Below are 27,943 nucleotides of genomic sequence, written 5' to 3'. Positions count from 1 at the left end.
CCATCCAAGTTTTGCTCCCGCGTGAGCTCCCTGATTGGCTGGACGGTCCCAACATGGCAGAGTGTGATTGGCTGACTTTGAACACCGTTCCCTTTGTTGTTGTCTCTTTTGAAGATGCCAGGCGCGGGAAATTTAAGGCAGATTAAAGGACAATGCCGACGTTTTTCATTCATACGGGTTCTTAGAAATGTTAGAACTAATTATATTTAAATATCGTTGATTATGATTTATTTAAATACGAATGACAATTTTTTTTATTTGCTAATAAAGTGCTAATTTGTGGCCACAAAATCCAAATAAAATGCTAGCTAGGAACCATAAATGATAAATTTTTAGGGAACATTTTTTGTGTGACGGTCATGTGCAGACCTCTGTACTCATAACATTCATCATAACTAACGAATATGTGTACATCTTTCCAAATCATTCTGTTGCGAATCCCAAAGTTTCACATTAATAAAACTACATTTGTTTTAAAGTAGTGTGAGCGCCTGGGTACATGAAATTAGATCTCCCTTGAGCAATCACAGTAGGAATTTAAAGCGAGTCTCTTAACTGTTAACTTTAGTCTCAATTTTTAGTTTTAATGAAGAAACTTGGTCTACATAAATCTAATTCTTTTTCTTTTCAGTAATGCTAATGGTAAACTTTTCATAGTATCTGGGATGCTTACTGTGACATGACAAACTGCTCTAAACTTGAACCAGCCCATCAAAAATGATGTTCTTATTTTGAATTAAAAATGAAAACATTTATATGAAAATCTACAACTCCTGGATAAATGAAGCGGTCTGGTTTGAAATCTTAACCTCGTTAATGTTGAGAGATTTTACATCACTATCAACAAGTGCATGAAAGTCGGACATCAGAATCAGGCTGCTGCCCAAACACTTTTGGAGCTCGCTGTACCTGATGTGCTTTTTAAAAAGACATCTTTCTCGGTGTTGATGGACTGAGGGCACGCGGCCCTGTAATCCAGCACATTGGCCACCAGGAGGGGCCGCGAGTCAAACCCCACAGCAGGTCTTCAAGGGGAGCAGACATGTGGGGGCCAAGAGGAGACGCATGAGCGATAAAAGAGTCAGCCGTGGGAGTCCTCACAAACAGGTGGCAGATGTAGAGGAGACCAGGAGAGGGAGGTGGCGGCGAAAGAGAAGAGCAGCAGAATTCGATACGAGGAAGAGGAGGTGGAAAGGGGGGGTGGTGGGGGTGGCAACGAAGGAGAAGTAGAGCAGATGCTACATGTGAGAGGAGGGCCAGGGGCCTCCTGTCACCTTGCGCTCTGCTTTCTCTAGAAGCGCCAACGGCGAGCTTCTGAGGCCTGTCCAAATATTTACGTGACCACATGACCTCCGAGAAATATTCAGTGAAGCAGAAGGAAAGACAACGCAGCGGCACGACCTCATCCACCTTCTTTTATTTTAAAAGAACATCCTTTCCAAACACAGAACGACAACAACAAATAAACAAATATATAAAAAGACAAGGGACTTAATATTAATATTGCAAATATGGCACTGAAGGTGCTTCTGCAGAACTGAACTTTGCTTTGCAAGCGTCAAATTCAGCAGTTTAAAAGTGAAGCTGTTTTTTCATAAACAGCTTTTTTAAAGACCCACTCTAAAGAAAACAGTGTTTTTAACATTTTTCATGTGGCATTTTTCTTGTGATGAAAAAGATTATTTTTAAAATTCAATTTCTGATTAAGTCTTGATTCAAATTGCTGTGAATCAGGAGCCAAAAAATGCTGTTGGAGAGTTTCCTGCTCCGCTCCATTCTGATGCATCCACTTGCAGTCGAATAGATCCGTGCACGTCTTCAGTTTCCTCGTCTGAGCTGGAATCTGGATCAAAACTGTACGGCTGGATAGCTCCAATATTATAATGTTAGGTTGGAGGTGTAAACTAGCGGGAGACAGTGTAAAGAGATGGATGATGGGAAGTGGAAGCAGATAAACCAATGAGCTCCTGCTGCTCTGCAGAAACTATGTTCTAGAAAACCACACAGGTTTGTTGATTTTGGCTAAATACGGCATCATCATAACAAAAAGACCACTGGGAACGCTTCTACAATAGGTCTGAAATGATCAGAGTGGGACTTTAAATGCAGGTCTTGCAGAAATGCAACAAACTGGATATGCAGAAGCAGCTAATCAGATTAAAAGAAAACATGGCTTATTATTATTATATTTTTTTTTTTCCAGTTTCTGACAGATTATCTGTATCTGCAACCGTGTGGTCCGACTCTGGTACAGCGAGCAGGAGTCGCAGAGCCGATCGTTCTGCAGGAGCGAATTATCGCTTCGGTAAGCGAGCTTGGAGCTACTGTCACAACATAAAAGCTGCTTTATGCAATTCATGGACTGCTGAGCTCGGCTGATCTCACTGACTGTATACGAGGACTGAACTGAGTGACTCCTCCCCCTTCGCACTCCAAACAGGAAGTACCAGCCGGCTCCAAGAAGCCAAAATCCCATTGACTTCTAGAGAGAAATAAACAGGATTTATATTTGTCAGTATAACCCTTTTTAACATATTTTTATTAATCCAACTTTATTTTCACGCCATAAACTGACCAATCAGATGCCTCAATAAAAGTATGTGATCTCATGTCAAGCGTTTCAAACCTTTGACAGATTGCTTCTAGCTTGCTTTCAAGTGGTAGGGGTGTGGCTTTCCTACAAGCTCACTCCTGATTGGCGGGAGTGGTCGCCATAGAGAGGTCGACTCAGACTGACTCGGACCAATCACTAGTTTCTGATTACAACATGGCGTGAAAAAAAATGGTGAGCGAATCTTGGAGCAAGGCATTTTCTGTGGGTAAGGTCAAAGTCCCCTCGGTCCGGTTCTCATTTACAGTCCATGGCTGATCCGAGCCGTGTTCAAATCAAGCAGAGTCAGGTTATGCACACATATCTAATGACATGGTATATTTTTATCAACCGTTGATGGTGCTTACGGTGTGCTTGGCCTTTTGCCTCCAGCCAAAGTGTGCAGCTCGTATTTAGGTCATTTTTACTCAATAAGCCATGCGCAGCTCCGTTTGGGGGGGGGGTTTGGTCGTCCAATGTCAGATGGCCGTGGCGAACAGAAAGATCTGGATGAGCGGCATAACCTTCAGTGTGGAGAGGTCGGCGAGGACGGCCTGGAGTTTGTTGGTCAGAAGAAAACACAAAAACCTGATGACACACTTCCTCCACTTCCTCTTTTATTTCTTGAGAAGGGATTTCGTGAAAATGCTAACAATGTGATGACGGTGCAAAACGTTTGGGAAGTAAAACATTATTATTAAAAAAAAAAAAAGGTGTCCTTTTGAGATCACTGGAAGATTAAATTTAGGAACCCTATCATGTTTAAGGTGCAGGTTTAATGTTTCTGCGCTGGGCTGGAGCTTCTAAATATAAGATAAGGAGCGGTGTGTTATGATAGCTTCTCTCAGCTGGGGCAGGTGGAAAATGAGCCAGCAGAATAGTGTCGACGGGCATCTCTGCACTATGTTGTAGTTTAAGCCCCTCTCTGGAAGCCTTGGGGGGGGGGGGGGGGGGGGGGGGGCAATCGTCGGAGCTGCATTGTTATTTACTGTAACGCAAATCCTGCTTTCTTTAATCAACGTTGCATTGGCAGAAACGTACCTCGGCTGAAGCTAGCGAGGCCACTTCCATCAGGTTTTCTGCTCGGAAGGCAAACACAGCAGCTGCAAGCACTAAAACAGGAGGAGAGCTGTTATTCAATCCAATTACTAGTACAAATTATCATTATTATTATTATTTACCGCATAGAAATATAATAGAATCGTAAAAACATCCCGAAAAAAAGGTACGGATAGATTTTAGTACTTTAGTAGAACCATTTAGGCAACATTCTACAGAAAATATTGTGAAAATAAGATTAAATAATTAAAAAAATTCAACAAATCAACAACAACTAATGCTTAAACTCTGTATTTAAGCATCTATATATCATATATGACACTCCTCTATCTTCTTCCACTTTCGGCTTCTCCCATCAGGGGTCGCCACAGCGAACGAGTCGCATGGTAGATTTGGCAATGTTTTACGCCGGATGCCCTTCCTGACGCAACCTTCTCAAGCCGGGCTTGGAACCGGCAGAGGTGGAGAAGGGAACAGGGAGCAGCCCGGAGTCGAACCCTGGTTTCACGGACGGAAGGCGCCGCAAACCAGCACGAGCTAAACCGGCTCCTTATATGACACTCCTCTATGATATTAATAAAGTCAAATCTTGACACGGAAAACTTCATTAATTTAAAAAACCCACTCTGATCATCTTTTGATCTATTTTCAAAGTTTTTTCAAAGTGGTCTTTTCATTAGGATGATGCCGTTTTTAGCCAAAATGAAAACAAACGAGTGGTTTTCTAGGACATACTTTCTGCAGAACGGCAGCAGTTCATTCGAAAGTCACCTCTGAGTTGTGGGCTGGACTGTTGGCGCGAAGCAAGCCCGCCCCCTCTTTCTGTCAGTCACAACTGAGAGCTGTATGTTTACATCTTTACAATCGGCTCCCGATTCACAAAAATTTGAATAAATAAATACTCAAAAAAGCCATGTGTAACTTCATTTTGTTCATAAATGTCCTCAATTATCAAAAAATGCTACAAGAACATGTTAATAACTCAAAGTGGGTCTTTAAACTAAAAAAAAAAAAAAAGGAGCTGGCGCTGCATCATGTGAACTGTGTTAGGACGTACGCCGTCCGCTCACCTGCAACCACCTCCAGGGAATCATATCCGAGGATTCGATCCCAAAGCAGAAGCAGCTGATCTGTTGAAAGGTAACCAGAGAAGGCCCGCACCATCCACTTAAAGGCGATCCGCAGCCTGAGGACACACAACACAACACAGCTGGCAGTGTAAACATCTGCAGCACAACACAGCTGGCTGTGAAAACATCTGCAACACAACACAGCTGGCTGTGAAAACATCTGCAACACAGTCCAAAACAAGAGGACTGACATATGAAAAAGTTGCTCCCAATCTCAGGCATTAAGATTTATTTGTTGAAATGAACACGTACTTCTACTGTTGCAACACTAGATGGCAGTAGCACGTCATTTCTGATGAGTGGTAGGAACCTTTATAGTAATTACAACACAACACACATAAAAAAACACAAATGGAAAAAAATAGAATTTTTTTGGTGCTGTTTATGATATGGAGGAGACATATTTATATGTATATTGGACATCGTCAGGACTAACAGGCTTAGGCAACCAGTCTCAGTCTTTAGGTCAAAGGTCGATGTGAGGGAAAAAGCCATTTTATGTGTTAGATTAGGCCTGTGGATCCTTACTTGGGTTGCAGTCCGATTTGATTCACAAATCAAGATCAACGATTCCCAGGCGGTTCTTACTATTTCGTCTAAATATGTCAGAATGGTTATTATAATTACCATTATTCATACCTTTTATTTAAAACAGGACATCAGAACCAATAATACTTAACAGATAAAAAAACAAAGATTTTGAAAGAAATCAGATTTGTCACATGAAATACTTTGAAAATGAGAACTGACACTTTACTGAAAATATTTCTTTACCTCCGGTGACAGAGGCCCATTTGGTGTTTATTTTTCTTTTTTTCTCCTTTATTTCCCATTTGGTTTGTTTAGATTATCTACTTAATAATACATTTAATTTCAAATGTATTATCTTCTTAATTCCTCATGAAAACCAACCCAAAAGCAGTATTTTGATCCGTTCACACAGAGTATTCTTTTAAAAATGTGCACTCTCTGAGCACCAGCCCCCCAAATCCATGAAAACAAGCGGGTTCTCACATTGTGACATCACAAAGTGAGGAACAGCCCCTTCCAGGAAGAGTCTGCGCTGCTAGCACCGCCCACAGGCCGACAGACACACCCACTTTGTCAGAGGAGCTAGCGGTGATCGGCAAAACACTTTCCTTTTTTTCCACAATATGCCCATCCATCTTTGTAAAAGTTGGGATGTTGTTTGTTTTCGTGGGAAAAACGCAGACGCACTGCAAAGGCCGACTCGAGGTTGACCTCATGAAATGGGCGGCACTCACAAAGAGTGAAAGGCGGAGCCTCAGAGAGCGAGTCGTCTTACTTCCACATAGGAAAATGAGCTGCGAAAATAACGCATAGTTTATAAAAAAAGTTTAGTGATCAATATTGCTATGAACACTTCACTACAACAGTTTAAACAAAAGTAACGACTTAATGACTCCCCAAATGACCCTTATCTACATAGGATAGGGCTCCATCTGATTGGTTAAATGTATAAATAGATTTATTTGATACGTTAAACACTTCAAGCTGCCATAAGATTGCTTTCGCTGTCTTTTGCGACATGCGCATTGCACAGCTTGATATCGCAATAATGATAAATTTACAATTTATAGTGCAGGCCTATTGTTTAGTGTGCCAAAGATAATATATATCATCAGATATATGGATTTAGTTTACTCCAAATGGCTTAAGAAAAGCATGATATAGGCCCTTTAAATCCCACAATATTATTATTTTACTGCACTCCATTAGATTTGTAAAGTTCGCAAATCAGTAGGGATGGGTATCGTTAAGGTTTTAATAGTACTACTACTCTCATTGATACTGCTTATCGATCCGGTATTTTAACGATACTCTTATCGATACTTTACGAGGACGAAAAATAAATAAATAATAAATTAAGAACATAAAGTGTTTTATTTCCTCATTTTGCAACAACATTGTTTTTTTAACAAAATATTTTACTTTATACACGAGAATGTTCCAGAAAGGATATTTATTTAATTATTTAAACTAATTATTTTTATTTTCTTAATAAGCGTGATGTTTCCTTTGATCTTTTGTCCATTTTCCACAACCTTGAGAAGACAAACACCCAGAGTTAAGTTAAGTGAGATGATGGAAACAAATTCACTTTGATACAGACTCCTTTCTGTTTCTTTATTTTTCTTTAAAACCAGTAAACCCAATAAACTATATTAATTTAATGGATGACGAATATCATAAGTTATTAATTATTATTAATATTATTAAGTTTTAGGAAGCAGCTAGGTCGCGGGTCTGGAACCATGAGCGGTGAGTCTAAGCCCCGCCTTTCCACCTGTTCGTTGTTTGCTCCGCGTGCAGCCCCCCCCGCGCGCAGTGTGTTCACAGACAGCGCAACATACGGTCATTGTAGCAGCAAGGTGACAGGATGGTGGGGATTCATTGACACGAACTTCATTAATTTACACTGAAATGGGTGTTCTTAGTATAAAGGGGGATGAAAGGATTTTTTTGGGGGGGCGCTCACGTGTTCCCTACGAGATCACTACTGAACGTGTGTGCGCTGCCTTGCCTTGTGTGTGTGCGCGCTGCGCGTACTGTCTGAACAGCCCCACCCCCGTGCACACAAATAGCCAGACAAACCTCTCCTGTTCAGCGAAAACAGCGAAATTAACATCATCATTAATTAAAGGAAAATTGACTGACTTGGTGAGTTAAATATGGCAGATAACGTTTATATTTTGTGGGACACACAAAAAGCGACTTCTCCAGTACCGATAGCAGAACCGTTCAGGTCAGTTCTTAACGATCCTGCGGTCTTGAAGAATGTGGCCCCGGGGCTCGTACAAAAACGGGGCTCGGTACCCTACAAATCAGCGATCTCAGACGTTGCAAATAATTGTTCTCAAATTTTCGTTAACAGGTCGCAAACATCTGAGAATTCAGCTCTATGTTAGAAATTAGCAGTATTTCTCAAGAAAACTATGATCAGGCTTAAGTCGTCAAGTAAAATGATGAAACTTTCCAGGAAAATCTCAGTTGCCCAAATGGAGATTAGACGTCGATAACAAACTTGTCGTATCTCAGAGGGACCCAATAAGTTTTCTGTCCAGAAAAAAAACAGCAAGACCCTTCTGACTATTACTTTAGGCTGTAGCTCAGTGGAAGACAAAAAATTGGTTGAGGGTTTAAATGCGTAGTTAGGGAAAAATTGCACTACTTCAATTTTACGAAGCGCCCAATTTTTGTTTCCTATAACTTTTGATAAAAGCATCGGCTAAACCCTCTGGGAAAGCATCCTCGTGACAGCAGATGTAGAAGAAAAGCTAACTCACGGCTGTGCCCCGATCTGTCGGAGGTGGTAGAAGAGCTGCGGCAGGTGAGCCTGCAGCAGCCGCTCGAACTGCAGACACAAAGCCACAATGCCCTGCAGGGGACACATCGGCGCCACCGAATTTAGAGAGCTCGGCCGGCGTCTTCTCTGAGTTTAGCGTGCTGGAACTTACCGAGGGAGAGGAGGAGATGGAGTGCAATCGGAAGAAGTAGCGGATGTACATCATCCTGAAGACGCTGTATAGTTTGGATGGCTCGTTGTACAGGAAGCATAGAGGGGCCACTGAGGGACAAACATCAATTCCAACTAAATCTGGTACCTTCTGTTCAACTGTACAGATTCTTCTAGACATATAGCATACTCACCATACATGGAGAAGCCATGAAAAGGTATTACCCCTGTTCAAATCAAGATTTCCAATGAACGCAGTGGTCTCATCGATATTGTAACAGTTTTACAACTTACCATTAGGAGGATAAAGAACGGCAAACTCTTCATTTCCCACTTTTCCTGAGTGGCCAACACACAAAAGTGAAGCTAGCTAGGTTAAAGTTTTATGACTTGTTAATGACAGACGGGTACATCTTCTCACCGTGGATGTAGGACTTGGGAGGTGTGGCGCTGTTGTATTTGAAGTGCTCCAAGACGGCAGTATCTCGGGAGAAACACAACATCACCTGGAGACACAAAGGCGCACACGGTGACGTGCGAAGGGCGATGTATAAACCACACGGAGGGTCGAAACTATGAGGATCCAGGATTGGAAGAGATTTTAAGGTTTTAGAGAATGGAGGGTTCCTGTATGTCCTGAAGGTTTTGGTTGAGCTTTACCAGGTTGGGATCTATGAGGTTTGAGAGGCTGACTGTATGCTGGGCTCACAAGCTGCTGAGGTTGAATGATCTTCTACGCAGCATTGATACTTGGCACCAAGGTTGGGGGAATGGAGTTTTTGTCTGACAAAAAGGAAGGACTTCAACTCTAATAGCCGATACCGATACTCTACCAATATTTTTTGAATACATAACCCTTGTGCTATCTTGTGACCCCACCCTTACATTGAGGTGTTCTCCCTACCATGACAAAGGTGGATAAAGGTGGAAAGATTTCATGTAATCCATGGACACCAGTGAAGATCACAAATCATTGAAGAAAAAAGGTTCAGCGCACTGTCTAGTGGGTCTAGATGACCCAACTCCCAATGTTAACGTGCCTAGGATAGCACAAGGGTGAAGAAGAAAAAATGTGTAAGTACAAACTTTTATTATTTAGTAATTACTGAATGTGTGTCACAAGTAACAGCAGCTGGGTATTTCATAACGTGGCTCCAAATAGTTTATCAGCTGCCGAAAACATAAGTTCTCCACGAAAGAGAACGGCTGGTCAGTACATGCGACTAGTTCCATAATTTTGTCCGTCTTCTCCTTAGCTCCTATTTTTCTCTCAGCTTTCCTTTTTTACACTAAAATGTTTTGTATTGATTGGACTGCTAGTTTAGCAGTGATTTTTGGCACGATTTTCTATCCATAGCTGTGTTTCTTCAAATTAGGCGAAATACCAAGATCAATCCCTTGAGCCAGAAAGTGAGCCAAAATGCATACTTACTGAGGTGCACTACTACTGGCAGGAACTGTGACTGAAAGTAGCTCCACTTTACTTCTCAGAAAATGTTTTTCGTAAAAGAAATCTTCCTAGCATCGATGTTTTTGCCTGTTAAACCATTTTTATACAAGAATTGCTAGTAAAAAAAATTTAAGAGATAAAATAAGAACTACCAGCATTGACTACAGATCTTTGCTTTTTCTCTAACCCTTGTGCTATCTTAGATGACCCCACCCTTACATTGACGTGTTCTCCCTACCATGACAAAGGTGGATAAAGGTGGAAAGATTTCATGTAATCCATGGACACCAGTGAAGATCACAAATCATTGAAGAAAAAAGGTTCAGCACACTGTCTAGTGGGTCTAGATGACCCAACTCCCAATGGTAAAGTGCCTAGGAAAGCAGAAGGGTTACAAACTTGCACGTCTACTGGCACCTGATCTACGTAATCATCAATAGATAGCTGAACCTGATCAGTTGGAGCTTTGGAACTTCCTTTTTTTTAACTCAATAAAGAGGTCTTCCCTCGTGTTTGTGAGAAATCACAGGAAATCTTGTGTGATTGGGCAGAAAAACCTTGTCCTTGACCATGCATACACGACCTTTTACATTTGGAGACAAATCACGAGCGTATCATGGATACCTGAGACATTTTAGCACATTAGAACAACATTCTTCTGCTGAATGATGAGTTCACCATTTGTCAATATTGACACGGATGCTGGGGCTTTGTCTTTCAGACACTCATGTGCCGCTTAGTTAGGTACAGAGTTGTATAAGAGGCATACAGCAGCTAAAAAGCCAACTATAGAGGAATAAAGTTGATGAGCCACACAATGAAGCTGTGGGAAAGAGTAGTGGAAGCCAGGCTTAGGAAGAAGGTGGAGATTTGTGAGCAGCAGTATGGTTTCATGCCCCGTAAGAGCACCACTGATGCCATTTTTGCTTTGAGAATGTTGATGGAAAAGTACAGAGAAGGTCAGAAGGAGCTGCATTGTGTGTTCGTAGATTTAGAAAAGGCGTATGACAGGGTGCCGAGGGAGGAGCTGTGGTACTGTATGAGGTCGTCTGGAGTGGCAGAAAAGTATGTCAGAGTAGTTCAGGACATGTATGAGAGAAGTATGACGGTGGTGAGATGTGCTGTAGGTCAGACAGAGGAGTTCAAGGTGGAGGTGGGACTACACCAAGGATCAGCTTTGAGTCCTTTTTTGTTTGCTATGCTGATGGACAGGCTGACAGACGAGGTAAGACAGGAATCTCCCTGGACAATGATGTTTGCGGATGACATTGTAATTTGCAGTGAGAGTAGAGAGCAGGTGGAGGAACAGCTAGAGAGGTGGAGGTTTGCTCTGGAAAGAAGAGGTATGAAGGTCAGTCGTAGTAAGACAGAATACATGTGTCTGAACGAGAGGGATCAAGGTAGAAGCATTAGGTTACAGGGGACTGAGGTGAAGAAGGTGCAGGAGTTTAAGTACTTGGGGTCAACAGTTCAGTGTGATGGGGATTGTGGAAAAGAGGTGAAGAGGCGAGTGCAGGCAGGTTGGAGCGGTTGGAGGAAAGTGTCAGGAGTGTTGTGTGACAGAAGAGTGCCAGCAAGACTCAAAGGAAAGGTGTACAAGACAGTGGTGAGACCAGCTCTGCTCTATGGGTTAGAGACGGTAGCAGTGAGACAGAGACAAGAGGCTGATTTGGAGGTAGCAGAGATGAAGATGTTGAGGTTCTCCTTAGGAGTGACCAGGTTAGACAGGATAAGGAACGAGTACATCAGAGGGACGGCTCATGTTGCCTGTGTCAGCGACAAAGTCAGAGAAGCCAGACTGAGATGGTTTGGACATGTTCAGAGGAGGGATAGTGGATATATTGGTAGAAGGATGTTGGAGATGGAGCTGCCTGGCCGGAGGGCAAGAGGACGGCCAAAGAGGAGATACATGGATGTCTTAACAGAGGACATGAAGTTGGCTAATGTTAGGGTAGAAGATGTCCATGATAGAGTGAGGTGGAAAAGGATGATTCGCTGTGGCGACCCCTGATGGGAAAAGCCGAAAGAGAAAGAAGAAGACAGCAGCTAAAAAGCCCTTCGGCTGAGTACAAAGATAAATATACTCGTGTATCAGCTGAATGTCAAAGGCAAACAGAGCAGTGACTACCAGGGAAGCTAATAACACCAGGCCATTTCCTTGTTTGGGCTGAGTGTTAAACAGCAGATAAAGATGAATGCTATCGTGCAGCCAGTGTCATTAAGTCTAAACCTTTCAGCCGGCCAAATCTTGGAGAACGGCCGGGCGCTTATCTGGTAAAACATGGGAGGAAGGAGCGGCGGCGGCTTGGTCGTGAACGACTGCTATGTGCACATTAAACAGCTCACGGAGGCGGTCGGTCGTTGTGAGCCCATCTAGATAACCGGTCCCCAAGTTTGCCCAAAACTATGAAACTTATCAGGATGGTTTGTGAATGTGAGACATTCAGATATAAAACAGATGAAAGACAAACCATTCGACGTTTATTCAAACAATACTAATGACATAAACGAAGTACCTGATAGAGAAAATCCTCAAACACAAAGTAGTAGTCATCGTTGCTGGCGGTGAGCTTCACATCCTGCCGAGCAGAGCAGTTTGGAAGAATTAGAAAGTTTGTGAAAGACTTAGGAACTTGTTTTTTTACTTGGTTTCATCAAGAACCCCTTAGCCTCACTGGTTCTAAAGGTCAAAAGTCACTTCACTACTCCCTAACCCACTAAAAACTAGTTCTGGATCATCTACGGCCCTGGATTTCAATGCAATTTCGACACATGCCCACTACCTTTTTAGTTTTTTAGTTTTTTTTTAATAATTAAAAAATATGACGTCACCCATTTACCAAAGTAAAAACCTAGTAAATATGAACATTTTAAAAAGAATATTTATAATTCAATGTGTTCTGATTATGAAAACTTGGATGCTCTATAAAAAATGAATTCCCATACATTTTTCTTAAAAGTTCAAACGCAATGCATTGTGGGCTATTTTTGCCAAATCTTGCAAGCATCGATGCACACTGTTTTTTCACAGACTTTGGGGAAATTTCCCTGGGATTTTGGAATTGCAGATTCGGACACACCGACAAAATGACGAACGCACTGTATAGTGCTCTAACCAGGTAGTAGTGAGAGGATTTGAACGTAGCTCAGGGTCAGATTACAGGCTAGCTTTGATGCTAGTCTTTCTCCAGGTTGAGTAAATCGCTGTTTTTTTGGAACGTTTAAACCTTAAACAGGAAAACAGGTTGTAGGCACTTGAAATGTTGATTCGGACGAATCACTGCTTATTGGCGAGTCAGGCTCCAATATGGCGGCATCCGTAATGCAAGAAAAATGGCAACTTAATTGACTTTATTTGATTGGAGCCGGAGGTAAGTCAATGGTTCAACCCCCTTAGCTCCTCAATTCCTAGTTTAAAGCATAGGGTTAAAGGCCATGGCTAATCAATTAATCGGATGAGCTTACCTTGTATATAAGGTAATCTACCAGCAGGTCATGTTGTATTACTCCGGCCTTTAGCTGCTCGTAATGCATCACATCCTGAAATGTCAGATAAATCACAAAGTGTGATTCAACAAAAGTCATACGGTTGTTTTTCTCGCTAAGAATATGGGGCATAACTGTTTTTATCTACACATAAAAAATCCCAAAATCTTCATCACACTCATGCCATCTCTGACTGTGACAAAGTCGAGGAGGTTTATCGCGTTTCCGAGCGAATGTTTAAACTCAAAAGTACCTCCGGTTTCAGGCAGGTTCTCACAAAAGAACCAAATGGAGCAATAAAAGTGTCCTCTGTCAGCGTGAGCAGAAACAGAAAGGGTCATTTGGACCGCTGAGGGAGGACTGTGGTAACATCAGCCGCATCCGTGAAGGAGGGTATAAATACAGCCCGCCAAAATTGTTGAAACAGGCTGTACATCTTGTACCTATTAAGTAAGTCCAGGTTATATTCCTTAAAGTTACCTGTGTAAACTCTGATGATTTTAAACAAAGTGAAACCTTTGCAGAGAGCGATGGTGCTTCCAGACCAAAGCACACATAGGGTGCGGCAGCTCTGAGAATCAAACAGAGGTTGTTCTGCACCAGTTGATCAGTCAGACAGTGTTTGTTCTCCAGCTTTCCAGAGTCGTACCAACATTCCGCGGAGCTGCACGAAGCAGCTTTACAAAAAAATAAAATCAATCTGCATTGTTTTCTTCAATCCACTTCAGCAGAAGGCCTTGGACCGCAGCAGCGTTTACACAGGCCTTTGCCAAGCGGCCAGGCGGCAGCACTGTTTTGGCTAACGGAAATAAACCGTTTGTTTATCTTAACATACAGGACAGGCCAAGGAAGCAAAGATAAACAGCAGAATAGAAGCAGATTGTCCAGAACTTCGACGTTTCTGCTATATGCAATGTGTTGCCCCTCCCCCAAAGGGTAGATAAGCTGTTAAAAAGAAAGAAAAAAAAGAAAACACAAAAGTTTAGCTTATGTGTGCAGTCTGGGAATGGACGCAGCTGCCACTTTACAATAAACAGTCACATCCAGAGTGCAACTCCACCACCTGTGTGGCGGCGTTTGCCTCCGCCTGTGTACCTGTGGCTGGTTGGTGGAATTCAGGGTGAGGGCCCACAGGTCCGAGCGAAGTCCAGTGGGGCAGCCCCGCCTGCTGTACTGCTGTGCCGCGGCGCTGTCCTGCTCCACGACCACTGAGGCGTGCAGACACATGCATGTATGTAGTGCAACGCAGCTGCATCCACCACTGAGCTTAACATCTTCAAATGTCTGTACCACCACACCATAAATGTTAAAAAAGGGAAAAATAAAAGACGTGCTGAACTGTAAAGTATCTTTACCTAATACGTTAAGTAATTGAATCAATCGGTGTGACCAAAACCGTTTTTTACATATTTTCATACTATAGTGAAAACCTCACAAATTCAAAATAATAATAAACAGTTAGAAGCATTAAAAGAAAGATAAAAGCTCTGTCACCCCCATGTCATGCACATCCAAAACTTTAACAAACACCAGGCTCCATTATCTCTCCCTCTTCACTGAATTCTTGTAAAACACAGTGTAGCGACCTAGGGATTAGCCCGGCCTACAGTCCCTAAGACTCATGGGAAGAGGGGAATTTCGATTTGAAAACCATGAGTGAGAGGGCTGGGAACACAAGTGACATCTATGCTGTTCGCGGTGTGAGACTTAGCTTTTCTGTCTAGTTCTTCCTCTCTGAGACTGTCCGGGGTTGTGCGGTATATGGGGCACGGACAGCTCTCCAATGAAGCCAGTTATTTAGCAGCTTGGATATAATGACGGACCAGCTGGGTTGATACAATATGTTTCTTGTCATAGACGAGGCTTAGCTTTTATGTTGAAACAATGGAACTCCTGTCGTCCATGGCAAATAACGGACGGCAGTGTTATCCGCGGTGTTAATGTGGGTTATTGCCTGGACACGTCACTGTGAATGTAAAATGTTATAAAGATTTCTTTTGAAAATACATCTGAAGTTTTTATTTTGAGACTGGAACCCGTTTCCCGGTTCTCCGGCTTTTTGCTGCATTGACGCCTCAACGGACTGGAAATAGAACTCCTGCATAAAGCTAGCGTTGTGAAGGGACGGATGTCAGACGCAGACATAATGGAGGCGGAGCCCCCAGGTGCCAGTGGTTACAAATATTTTAAAAAATATTTTCTTTTATTAACAAGCAAAACGATTTTTCTTTTTACCACTGCCACCTGGAGGGCTCAGTACATTCCAACTGATGAATGAACGTTCAGCTTTTTTTGTGTCAACGCAGACGGACCAGTGGAAATCAGCCATTACTCGTTAACATCTGAGATGTTGCTGGTGAACCCTAATTAACACACGCTCTTTGATATACCGTAACTTTTTGACCGTTAACACGATCAACGTGAATCAGACGATTCTGACACAAATAATCATCGGATTTATGCAACATTTAAGCTGCTTTTCTCCGCGACAGAATCTACTGGGATTCCATTTACTGAATGAACGGTTGAAGAATTTCAATAGTGGAAAGACTGTCAGCACTGGAACTAAAGCTCTGGTGTTAAAGAGTTAAAAAATTAATTGGAGCCAGTTCACTTCACCGGGTAGCCACTAGATGGTTTATATTTACATAAATTAGCCCAAAATACTAGAAATCTACGTATTGGGTGGTTCTGACATGATCTTGTTTTTTTAACCTCTTATTAGATTTGACAGTTGTTGTTGTGATGATGAAGTCACTTGAAATTTGATGTATTTAATATTTAAGATCAAACTTGCCACTCAAAAGGGGGCGTGGCCTTTTGATTGACATGCGTTTTTTTTAAATTATAAACTTATAAAGACCAAAAACAAACTGAAATTTCGAAGGAAAAAAAGGCTATGATGGTCCGTGATGCAAAAAAGTCTAATTCAGTTCCATGGGTCACATGACTTACTGGACGCGTTTGTCATTGGCTGAGATTACTGGCTGTGAAAATGACCTTTCAAATTGATGCTGATTTTAAACAGAAACTAATATTTTTATTTATTCCTCAAAGTTAGTTGAACTTCTCTGACTGTGGAACCAGCCTCTAGTGGCGACTAAGGGAACTGCAGCTCAGTTACATTCCTTTCATTTTTAAAGCAGGACTCAATCCAGGAGTCAAAGTGTTTGGACCTAAAGGACTGGTTCACACCCAGGCGATTTTCGCTGACGATGAGCCGAGCGAACATGCAATTTCATTCCCTGACATTAGATGGCGCTTAATGTAAACAGAAATACTCCTGTACACAAGGTGGCGCTGCGCAACTTTACGCTTCTTAAAGTCGCTTTTCACTCAGAAGAAGAGAGCAAGTATTTACGCGCTTGTCAGAATCATACAAAGAAAACATGAATATTTCAAGCACCAGTAGCTCCAACTGGTGCTTGGTTCGGGGATATTTTAGAATGTCCGTCATTATTTCTTCGCGGCAGTGTAGACGCTACTCGGCGTCTATCTTCTTCGCTGGTATGTGTGCTCAGCAAGGCAGTTTTGTGTTTGAGCGCCCCCAAGTGGTGTTTTACTGTAACTTCAGAAGCTCCAGACACGTGTGCAAAAGCGCCATTCTCATTGGTCGAATAGATTTCGACGCGACGCGTCGGAAAAAAAAACGAACCCGAGGCGTTTTTTTTTTCTGACGCTTTGACGCGTGGCGTTTTTTCGCGTCGGTGTGCACACTCTCATTGGTGCCCTTTGTTTAGTCACGAGGCGTTAAACGTCGGCGAAAATCGCCGGCGAAATTCGTCCCGGTGTGAACAGGCCTTGAGTGTTAAGATTTACATCCTTACAAGGAGCTGAATGGAGATATCTGGCATCCACATTTTTTTTTAGATTTTTAAATGAAAAAAAAAGGCCAACTTGTACAAAAGATTAATAGGGTCTTTCAGCAATGATTTACAGATTGAAAAATAGAAATACCAACCTTTTTTTCCAATTTGAACATAGCTGTTTTCAAAGAGGTCTGCACATGGAGAAAAAAGGGAAAAGAATCCCATCAGCAAACTTATCAGATGATTTCCAAACACAGAAACAATGGAGTCCATTTTATTTACGACATTTAATAACGTCAATATCTGGACTTTACAGAGATATCGTTGGAGAAATCCCAGACACCCACGGGGCACAACAGAGGAACACCGGCTCGTGTACAAGCAAGTCTGCTTTACGGATAGCTGTGTTTAAAAAAGCACATACTCCTAAAATGATGGGGTTTTGTTGGGTAGAGTTGGAAGAATTAGATCATTAGAAGGTTTCAAAGGTGAGAAAACACTAATAGAAATAACCAGCTTACGGCATTATTATTATTATTCATTTGACTAAATCCAAATGCAAGAGCATCACTTATGTCTGGAACTAACACAGGACAATATTCATGCTGCTCAAATGCCCTTAGTTATACTATCTTTTGATTGTAACTGATGTTTTTTATGGTCTGTATTTTTTTTAATATGTGCTAAGACTTTTATTTAGAAGGAAACGTCAGTCAAGTTGGTGTTTATCCATCTACAAAGCAAAATGCTTCCTACTAGAACTGTTTCCATAAGTTCAGGGAGCTTAATGCTGCATTAAGTTAGCTTCTTTGTGACAAAACCCAATTTTAAATTCTTCTTTAGCAGTTTTTTCTTTAGCAACAACTGGCATTTGTTAAGATGAGAGGAATTTGATTCATTTTTACAGCCACATGCTTTTCCAAACGGCGGAAATATGCCACTGTGAGGCATGGCGGTGGAGGGGTGATGGTTTGGGCTCAAACTGCAGCCACATGATCTGAGCACTTTGTTATTGTTTGAGTCTTTTGATCCAACAGTCCTTCAAGGCCAGCAGTCACTGTTCATACTTCTAACAGAAGGCATTTTATTTACCGTTTCCTATGGTTACCATAGTAACATGCATCCTCTGGAAGCTTATGGTAACCATTCTGCAATATTTAAGAACTGAACAATGCTTTTCAACTTTAAAAACAAGCAATGGGTTAAAGTTGGACTTTTTTTTTTAAATGGAAACTTAAAAACACAAAAGAAGACTTTGAAAGAGGCTTCCATGCTCTTATTGTGGCGTCCATGGATTGTTGTTATTTTATGTGTCTGTGTGTAAAGATGGAACACCAGATCCAGGTTTTTGTGCTAAATAATGCTGGCCTGATCACAAGATTTTAGAACCCTTCATGTAGTCAAGAGTCAAGATTCAAAGTTTTTAACCTTGGAGAACCTCACAGTGTCAAATTTGACCCGTTTATTGTTTTATTTATTTATTATTGGCTACTACCTAAAATGAACAGAGACAACTTTTACATTTTACAGTATTTTATAAACTCATTTATTACAATTTCGTTCTCTTCTATGGTAATTCATGGTATTTCATTGTCTTAGCTGTTTGATCCTTTGTTCATTTCATGCTTTTATGTTTTTATTGCATTAACTTTTTCAGTTAAGCCTCTGAGCTCTGAATTTGTTTTTGAAGTTTTATTAAAATAGAACATTTTTTTCTTGAAACAACGGTATTTTCACTTTATTCAGATTCAGTTTTTATTTTCTGTCTTGCAAGAAAAATGAACAAAAAAAGGTTTTTCAACAGAAAAATAAAATCAGTCTGAGAAGAACATGTCTTAGTGACTAGACCTTTTTTTTAATAATAAGAATCTCTTTTTAAAAAAAAGCATTTGAAAGCCGTTTCTGCAGGATTCAGGCTCTGCTTCCTCCTGCAGGGCTGCAGCTCTGATCTGACGGGGGTCATCAGATCCAGGCACTCAGGAAAAGCGATGACTCCGAGTCGTGGCTGCCAAAAGCGGCTTCAGAAGGTTCTGAACTCTGGAGTGGAACTGGTTTCTGCCAAAGTCTGCCTCTGTGTTTGGCTTTCGTCAAACTAACGATTGAACCTCGTGCTGTGTCATGAGTTTCTCTCCGTTTGAGGCTGTGTTTTGATAAATGACCAGAAGTCTTGCTTTGTTTTCCTTCTAAAGTGAACATTTCTCTGTGAGGATGAGGGACTTTTGCTTTGTGTTTGTTTTGTTTTTTCAGATTTCTGGAGAACAAAAATGGATAAATGTTTGATAAAGGGCTAATAAATCCGAGACATTTAGCTGCACGGTTTTGTAGAAGTTTGTCTACATCCTCCAGACAAAGTGCGTTGCGTGAATACCTGGATGGACGTGCGCGTGGTCGTCGATCCCCAGCTGCCCGTTGTTCAGGTTCAGTTCTGAATACGCCTGACGCTGCAAACCAAACAAACATCCCAAACGCTTCAGTCCACTGAGCCACTTCAAAGGCCAGACAAAACATTAACTTCAAAAAATCATATTATATTTAATCTACCATTGTTTACATAAGTGTGATACTGAAAAGATTGTTTACAACGCTGCGTCTGGACTCAAAAGAGAGATTAAGAGGATTTCTCTTCAGCCTGAAAGGTGATTAGAGCATTTTAAAGCCCATTTAGCTCTATAAATCAGATTTTCTTTCGGTTAATTCAATATGGATTATGTTCTGAAGTCTCCTCGGGGTAAAAGTCCATCAAACACAGACGTGTCCGCGCAGCAGCGTGGAGATAAACAAGCGCGCGGGTCCGCACCAGCTGGGGGATGTCTCTGACGTTGAGCGGAACCTGGATAAGACCCCAGTGGCTCTTGACGGTCATGTCCTCACTGCTGTCGTGGTTGGGGTTCCTCAGACTGATTAAAACCTGTTTACACAGCAAACAGCCTTTTTTTCACTGACAGAGAATAACAAAAAAATAATCGACTGCAGCAGGAAGGAGTACACTCACCTCCAGGAAGTCTTTAGGGGCATAAACAGGCCTGAAGCGACTCAAATCTAAACACACAAGAAAAAAAGACATTTAGCAGAAACACTGAGCGATCTCACAGATTCTCTAAACTAGTATATGAATTCACTATTTCAGTATTTCAGATTTTCTAAGACATCAGAACATCAAGCTCCAAAGACTGTAAAAGCATCTTGGCCTTAAATGTTCTGAAACTGCTGTCAGTCCTGGAGAAGCCTGTGACCTTTAACATCAGGGATGGAATAACATATGCTCTTTGATGTACCTAACTCCTGCACCGTGCGGGCGATCAACGGGAATCCGCTGATTCAGATGGCGAGGGAAGCGGCTTTTCATATTGTCTTTGCACCGCGCTGCGTGACAGTGCAAAGCCGCTTTTCTGGGTGTCAGTATCTGCCCGAGAACCGTTGATTGCGTAAACGCTTGACGAGTCAAAATAACACTGGAGCTAAAGCTTCGCTGTTAAAATGGCTTAACTAAAAAACTACGGCTGCGTTCACAATCGCCCTCAGCAACGAGCGTTCGTGCCACCAATTCCAATGAAAAGTTGATGTAAATCAAGACTCACTATGTCAGTTTCCACAAGCGTTTTTAGCCGCCATTGAACGCATGTTGAAAGTCGAACTTTGACCAATCAGGACTCTGATTCGGTGGCGACGTTTGAATGGCGTCTCTTTTAGATCATGGAAGAGCCAACTATTTGAAAATTGATTAATAATTGCGGTTTTTGCCCGACTGGAATTCTACGACACCAAATCTTTCGTACATCGGAATAGAGACAGAAAAATGCACAAGATTTGCACCAATTGGACATTCACACCTCTTCCAAGTGTAGGTGGTGGACTTGCGCTAGTGAACAGTAGAAAAACATCAAGAAGAAGATGAATCAGCTCCCTGCTTGTCCAGTGTGAACACCATGGGCTAAATGCACGGGCAAGAACCCATGTTCAGCGCGCCGAATGCCCGGAGTGTCCATGGCTTAAGAGTCAGACAAAAGAGGCCAATCCTCAAGAAACTGGTTGTTCACAGCGGGTTCCATTTGGGGAAGATGGACCAAATGTTTAGCAAAACTTTGGTAGAAAAAGAAAAACAAGGGAAAGGCCTCCTGACACTAGGAGATCACAGGTTTACTGCTAAGTTCACGCACGCCTTGGCAACTCGCGTTCAAGCGACCACTTCCAATGAAAAGTCAACGTCAATGCTTGCGTCGCTACGCAAGTTTTCTGGTTGTGTCCTTATCAAGGAGGAAAAAATAATAATTGGGGTTTGTGTCCGGCCGGAACTACATGACACCAAGTCTTCCGTATGTCAGGATAGATTACATCATGTAACGTGTGGCCTACGTGAAGCATTGGATATCAGCGCAAAGCTGCTTTTCTCCGTAACAGAATCAACAGGGATTCCATTCACTGAACGGCGTGTTTACATGACGCATTTTCCTTCCGATCAGGCGTTCATTATGATTACTTTTGTCCATGTAAACGCAGCTATAGACGATCCTATGCTTTTCTATTGAGAAAATGGAACTTCTATCGTCTGGTTATTGCCTGGACACGTAAAATGTTATTAAGATTTATTTTGAAAGTACATCTGTAGTTTTTATTTTGAGACTGGAACCCGTTTCCCGGTTCTCCGGCTTTTTGCTGCATTGACGCCTCAACGGACTGGAAATAGAACGCGTTGTGAAAGGACGGATGTCAGACGCAGACATAATGGAGGCGGAGCCCCCCAGGGGACAGTGGTTACAAATATATATTTTTTTTAATTTATTAACAAGCTAAACGATTTTTTTTACCACTGCCACCTGGAGGGCTCAGTACATTCCAACTGATGAATGAACGTTCAGCTTTTTTTGTGTCAACGCAGACGGACCAGTGGAAATCAGCCATTACTCGTTAACATCTGAGATGTTGCTGGTGAACCCTAATTAACACACGCTCTTTGACATACCGTAACTCTTCGACCGTTAACACGATCAACGTGAATCCGCCGATTCTGACACAAAGAATCATCGGATTTATGCAACATTTAAGCTGCTTTTCTCCGCGACAGAATCTACTGGGATTCCATTTACTGAATAAACGGTTGAAGAATTCCAGTAGTGGAAAGACTGTCAGCACTGGAACTAAAGCTCTGGTGTTAAAGAGTTAAAAAATTAATTGGAGCCAGTTCCCTTCACCGGGTAGCCACTAGATGGTTTATAATTACATAAATTAGCCCAAAATACTAGAAATCTACGTACTCTGTGGTTCCGTCATCTTTTTTTTTTTTACCTCTTATTAGATTTTACTAGTTAAGGTGATGATGAAGTCACTTGAAATTTGATGTATTTATTATTTAATATCAACTTGCCCCTCAATTGGGACATAGTGTGAAAGCTGTGAAACGGTTGGGATTTTCCGTGAACTAAAGCTGTGAGCGGCGTTGCTACCCGCCCTCAACCCGCGCCACCCTCCCTCGCTGTCCGCCTGGGTCTAGGCACCACCGCCGCTCTCACCACCCACCTTTGACCCGACCCCACTTACTGAGCAGCCACTACGCGCATCTAACTCCTCCTTCTCTTTCTGTAAGGCTAACTGAGCTGCAAGCGGCTAAATCTGCTAGCATTACGATCAGCATCATCAACCGACGCAGACAATACAATGCTTAAGATGCTAATGATGCGAACTCTGCCTCTACCAAGGATTACTAAAAGAGACGCCATCAAGTCCCAGATTGGTCAGTTGAAAGTGATCAACTGAATGCGCGCTGCAGAGGGTGGTGTGAACGCAGCTTAACGCGTTCATACTTTTATTAGAAACACGATATTTATGTAAAATTTAAAAAAAAGAAGTTTTCAATCTGTTCTTTATGACATTCATGATATTTCAGCCTAATTTATTGCTATATTTACCACACATACTTTCTTCTGATGCTTCTGTAAACTTTTATCAGCTTTATTCGCACGGGTCAAAAGAAAAAGTGCACGCCAAGTGGGACTTCCTCCCGCCAGCCCGGCTGTAAATCCAGGAGGCGCATGGGCGGAACGAAGGCGACGCTACCATTTAAGACGGAAGGACTGGGCGCTGCATGTGATCGCAGCGTGGAGAGAGAGAGGTCTGGAAAGCTTCTCTATTCAGTCTAAACTATTTACAGCCCCAGAACAATACATCCTAAATGTTATTACATGCCCCCCTCAAACTATGAATGCACTCCAGGGACACTAGATTAGTGCCTTCTCCAGAAAACGGGGGTCGGGGGGGGGGGGGGGGGGGGTCGCTTTTTCTTTGTTTGTGTGAAGAATTGGTGATCACTTTTGCATATTTCTGCAGGATGTTGCGGAGCGTGATGTAAGCGCAGAACTACATGCAATAGAGTCAACAAGAAGAGATGGAACAGAGTTAGAAACTATACACCTGTACAGAACAAACACAGAGGTGGCAGATTTGCTTTAGAGATACGCCATGTTACAGCCCACACACACACACACATACACACACACACACACACACATCAACACTAATCTTTCAGATGAGGCAGATTGCCCAGAGCCAAAGCCCTGGTTAACGTCTGCAGACCTGGTTCGTCTGTGCCCATCTCGTTCCACTTGTTGGTGAGATCCTTCTGCTCGCCTGCAGGCCTCTGTAAGGCGGAGACGGCCAGAGCGTCAGGACAGGAGAGGACTTTCTGCACATGCGAATGATTAAAGACCCACCTCGATAAAAGTTGGGTTTTTAACATCAGCGTTTTTCTGATGACGGAGGACACATACAGTGAAGTCAATAAGTATTTGATCACCCTGTGATTTAGCAAGTTCTCCCACTTAGAAAACATGGAGGGGTCTAAAATTGTCATCATAGGTGCATTTCCACAGTGAGAGACAGAATCTGAAGAAACATTCAGAAATCACGTTGTACGATTTTTTAAAACAATTTCTTTGTATATTAGTGTGACAAATAAGTATTTGATGACCTGGGTAAAACAACTTTGATATTTGGTACAGAAGCCTTTGTTAACAGTTACAGAGGTCAAACGGTTCCTGTAGTTCTTCACTAGGTTTCTACACACTGCAGCAGGGATTTTGGCCCACTCCTCCATACAGATCTTCTCTAGATCGGTCAGGGTTCGGGGCTGTCGCTGAGCAACACAGAGTTTCAGCTCCCTCCAAAGATTCTCTATTAGATTTAGGTCTGGAGACTGGCTAGGCCACTCCAGAACCTTGATATGCTTCTTACGGAGCCACTCCTTGGTTTTCTTGGCTGTGTGCTTCGGGTCATTGTCATGCTGAAAGACCCAGCCACGACCCATCTTCAACGCTCTGACTGAGGTAAGGCGGTTTTTGCCCAATATCTCACAATACAGAGCCCCCGTTCATCCTCTCCTTAATACAGTGCAGTCGTCCTGTCCCCTGTGCAGAAAAACACCCCCGGAGCATGATGCTTCCACCCCCTTGCTTCACTGTAGGTATGGTGTTCTTGGGATGATGCTCCTCCTTCTTCCTCCTCCAAACACGCCGAATGGAGTTAAGACCAAAAAGTTCTATTGTGGTCTCATCTGACCACAAGACTTTCTCCCATGACTCCTCTGGATCATCAAGATGGTCATTGGCAAACTTCAGACGGGCCTTGACATGGGCTGACTTCAGCAGGGGAACCTTCCATGCAATACATGATTTTAAAGCATGACGTTTTAATGTATTACTTATAGTAGCCTTGGAAACAGTGGTCCCAGCTCTCTTCAGGTCAGTGACCAGCTCCTCCCGTGTAGTCCTGGGCTGATTCTTCACCTTCCTTAACATCATCGATACCCCACGAGGTGAGGGGGCCCCTGTCCGAGGGACACTGACAGTCATCATTAACCTCTTCCATTTTCTGACAATTGCTCCAACAGTTGTTTTTTTTCTCACCAAGCTGCTTGGCAATTGCCCCGTAGCCACTGGTTTTGCCCATGTTGGTAGTTAGACTTCTGACTGGTTGTGGGGTGCACAGGTGCCTTTATGCAAGCTAACGACCTCAAACAGGTGCCACTAATTTAGAATCAGGAGCAGAGTGGAGTTGGACTATTTAAAAGCAGAACAGCAGGTCTTTGCTGATCAGAAATCTATCTGATAATCAAGTCATCAAATACTTAGTTGTCACAGTAATATACAAAGAAATTGTTTTTAACAAATCGTACAACGTGATTTCTGAATGTTTCTTCAGATTCTGTCTCTCACTGTGGAAATGCACCTATGATGACAATTTTAGACCCCTCCATGTTTTCTAAGTGGGAGAACTTGCTAAATCACAGGGTGATCAAATACTTATTGACTTCACTGTATATATAGAGAAAATTAAGCTCAAAATTGCATTTCTGAGTATTTCTTTATTTAAATCGCTGTGAATCAGGAGCAGATGAAAAAGATGCCGTTTGAAAAAGAGCTTATTTATGACATGAAATTATTACACTAGATGGGCCAGAATCTCCCTGCTCCGCTCCATTCCGATGCATCCAGTTGTAGACTAATAGATCCGTGTACATCTTAGTTTTCCTCGGCTGAACTGGGATCTGGATCAAAACCGTACGGCTGCCTAGTTTTTTGTTGCAACGGTCATGTTAGGTTTGGGGGTGTGAGGAGCTGTAAGCTAGAGGGAGAGAGTGTAAACAGAGAGTGACGGGAGGAAAAAGCAAGGTAACTTCGCGCCACATCTCAGATCTCTTGTTGCTCTGCAGAAACTGTCCTAGAAAACGACACGGAATGAACATAACTGAAAAGAGCGCTCGGAACGCTTTGAAAAATAGATTTAAAAGATGATCAGATTGGGACTTTAAGCACAAGGATTGATTTTTTTATTTTTTTCCACATTTCAGACACAGAAACTGCATTTGGGGACCCAAAAGGACCTACCATGCGAGCCAGAGGCACTCCAAGTTCCGTACTCATGCTGTTGAGGCTTTTGAGAACCCGCTTCTCCCAACTGGCCTGTCAGAGGAGAACACACACATTTCCGTCCTCTGATATCAAAGTACATTTTTGTGTAAATTGGGTCATGCTCGTCGGGTGAAGACCGCACAAATCAGGAACGCAGAGGAAGTGTGAGTGAGAGGTGACAGAGATTCGAGGAGACAGACTGACCTGCGCTTTGCGCATGTAGGCCAGCGGCTCTTTGAGATGCTCGGCGGGAGTGGTGGGATGGCACTGAGGCAGCTGGCTGCAGAGGCAAGGGGAAACGTGAGAACCGAGGAATTCATAGTGCAGACATATAGGACAAAAATGTACAACTACTGGCTCCATTAGGCACAAAAAAATCCCAAAGTAATGATAGAAATCCTTTCTTAAGTAGGAGTTTTCTTGAAAAGCAGCTCGTCAGCGCCCTGCGAGCAACGCCGCTCCGATGAGTCAGGGCCAACCAGACATGCAACATGTGTCTCATCAAGCCTGCTTACGGCATGTTGAATGACTCAAGGTCTCGCTGCGTTAAACAGCGTCCGGACTAATCTAAACATCCATGACGGCGAGCAGGACTAACCAGCGGCGAAGAGGAAGCATCAGTCATCAACAGCAGTTCAGCAAGAAAAGCTTGAAGACGATGAAAAAGTAGGATTTGAACATGTTCTCGTGGTATTCCTCTGATAAAACTACCACTGAAATGGCATTTCTGAGTGTTTCTTTATTCAAGTCGCGGTAAATCAGGAGCAGACGAAAAAATGCTGACAACTCAGAGGTAAAGTTCTGATGAACTCCTGCCGCTCTGCAGAAACTATGTCCTAAAAAATGACACAGGTTGTTAGATTTTGGTTAAAAACAGGATAATCATAATTAAAGACCAATGGGAACGCTTTAAAAATGATCGGAGTGGGACTTTACATCCAGCTGTTGGGATCTTTTTCAGGAGGATTTACCAGTATTTTATTTGAATTTGATAGATCTTTTGTTTCAGAAAATCTTCAGTTGGAGATTGAAATTGTTATGGTTAAAGAGTTTTTTGTGGAGGCAAAAAATAAATATATATGAAATTCTGTACATTTTGTCATCTTAACCATCTTTCGTCTTTGTTAATTTGTCTTTATTTTTGAATTATTTAATATCTGAAATGGGTTTGATGTATCAATCTTTGGTCATTTTTGATTGCATTATTTTGAATGTTTGAAATAAACGAATGAATCAAATCAAATCAAATCAAACGATTGCCTTGTCAACTTGTTAGATTCTCCCAGCGTTTATAAGCGATTCATGGAGGACAAATAGAAGAAAAATGCTTCTCAAACATGTCTTTGGGCTGCTGAGGTCACAAACACAACAAGGATCAATGAAGTGTTTCCAAACTCCCTCCTCCTGTCTCTGAGGAGTCCAGAAACCTCCCTGAATGTGACTGTCACTCACACGTGCAGCTCTCTGTAAACAGCATTCTGCAGCCTTTTTTCCCAGCCTGGAACAGAGAGGAAATCATCACCAACACACAGTGAAAACCCCCAAAAGCTGTTGACATTGATGACGAGCTGCTAAAGCTAAACTGAAAATGAGTGGGGAAAAAACATTAAAAACAAACCGGAGGCTTTGAGAAAAGCGCGCACATCTTCTTTTAAAGACTCCAATTTGATCTCGGGTCGATGTAAACAGTCCTAGAAAAGCGCCATCGTTAAACAGGTCGGGCGTTTCTGAAGTTGAAAGGTGGATGTTTGTCGGTACCGGAAGCTAGCTCAGCTGTCCGCATCCTCGTTAGCCGGATGCTAGCCTACTCACTTTCGCTTGTCTCTCCAGCTGGGAGTGTAGATGGCTTCCTCTGAGGCGCTGCACGATCTGCGCGATGCTCGGGGATAAGTCCGTGCCGTCCTCCATGCTCCTGGTTCCGTTCGGGGCTCCGGCTTCACCTGTTCTGTTGTTGTTGTTGTTGTCGTTAGCATCCTAGGAAGCAGCTGCAGCTGGCTGCCTCCAGCAGAGGTTACTTAGCAACCAAGGTCGGGTCCGTGCC

The 27,943-nt window shown here is 42.5% G+C and overlaps 1 protein-coding gene across 4 annotated transcripts; it reads right to left on the bottom strand.

The window, feature by feature from the left end:
* Nucleotides 1-1,402: 1,402 nt before the first annotated feature.
* On the bottom strand, nucleotides 1,403-27,943 carry tbc1d19 (TBC1 domain family, member 19). Of its 4 annotated transcripts, XM_023966179.2 has the most exons (21): nucleotides 27,715-27,940; nucleotides 27,521-27,593; nucleotides 27,355-27,400; nucleotides 26,107-26,182; nucleotides 25,879-25,953; nucleotides 23,570-23,633; nucleotides 19,995-20,041; nucleotides 19,800-19,910; nucleotides 19,371-19,443; nucleotides 17,155-17,193; nucleotides 14,289-14,401; nucleotides 13,173-13,247; nucleotides 12,224-12,286; nucleotides 8,679-8,763; nucleotides 8,552-8,596; nucleotides 8,452-8,484; nucleotides 8,259-8,368; nucleotides 8,088-8,179; nucleotides 4,720-4,835; nucleotides 3,632-3,702; nucleotides 1,403-3,144 (listed from the first exon to the last, which is right to left on the bottom strand). In XM_023966179.2, exons 1-21 carry the CDS (start codon nucleotides 27,808-27,810, stop codon nucleotides 3,070-3,072), a joined length of 1,578 nt encoding a protein of 525 aa, XP_023821947.1. In that variant the 5' UTR covers nucleotides 27,811-27,940; the 3' UTR covers nucleotides 1,403-3,069. The 4 variants fall into 4 exon arrangements, with proteins under 4 accessions (XP_023821947.1, XP_023821949.1, XP_023821948.1 ...); XM_023966181.2 differs by lacking the exons at nucleotides 23,570-23,633; nucleotides 27,521-27,593 and having other exon boundaries at nucleotides 27,715-27,943; XM_023966180.2 differs by lacking the exons at nucleotides 27,355-27,400; nucleotides 27,521-27,593 and having other exon boundaries at nucleotides 27,715-27,942.

This window comes from Oryzias latipes, chromosome 18, assembly GCF_053564925.1.
Source record: "Oryzias latipes strain Hd-rR chromosome 18, Olatipes_Hd-rR_3.1".
In the NCBI taxonomy this organism is placed as follows: domain Eukaryota; kingdom Metazoa; phylum Chordata; class Actinopteri; order Beloniformes; family Adrianichthyidae; genus Oryzias; species Oryzias latipes.
This window is presented reverse-complemented; position numbering and strand designations above follow the sequence as displayed.

Excerpts from the sequence above, each read along its gene's own strand:
- tbc1d19 (XM_023966179.2), bottom strand. The coding sequence starts at position 27,810 with ATGGAGGACGGCACGGACTTATCCCCGAGCATCGCGCAGATCGTGCAG. Across the intron at positions 8,369-8,451 it reads TCATGGCTTCTCCATGTATG|TGGCCCCTCTATGCTTCCTG; the intron begins GTGAGTATGCTA and ends TTTGTCCCTCAG. Across the intron at positions 3,145-3,631 it reads CCTCGCTAGCTTCAGCCGAG|GCCGTCCTCGCCGACCTCTC; the intron begins GTACGTTTCTGC and ends AACAAACTCCAG.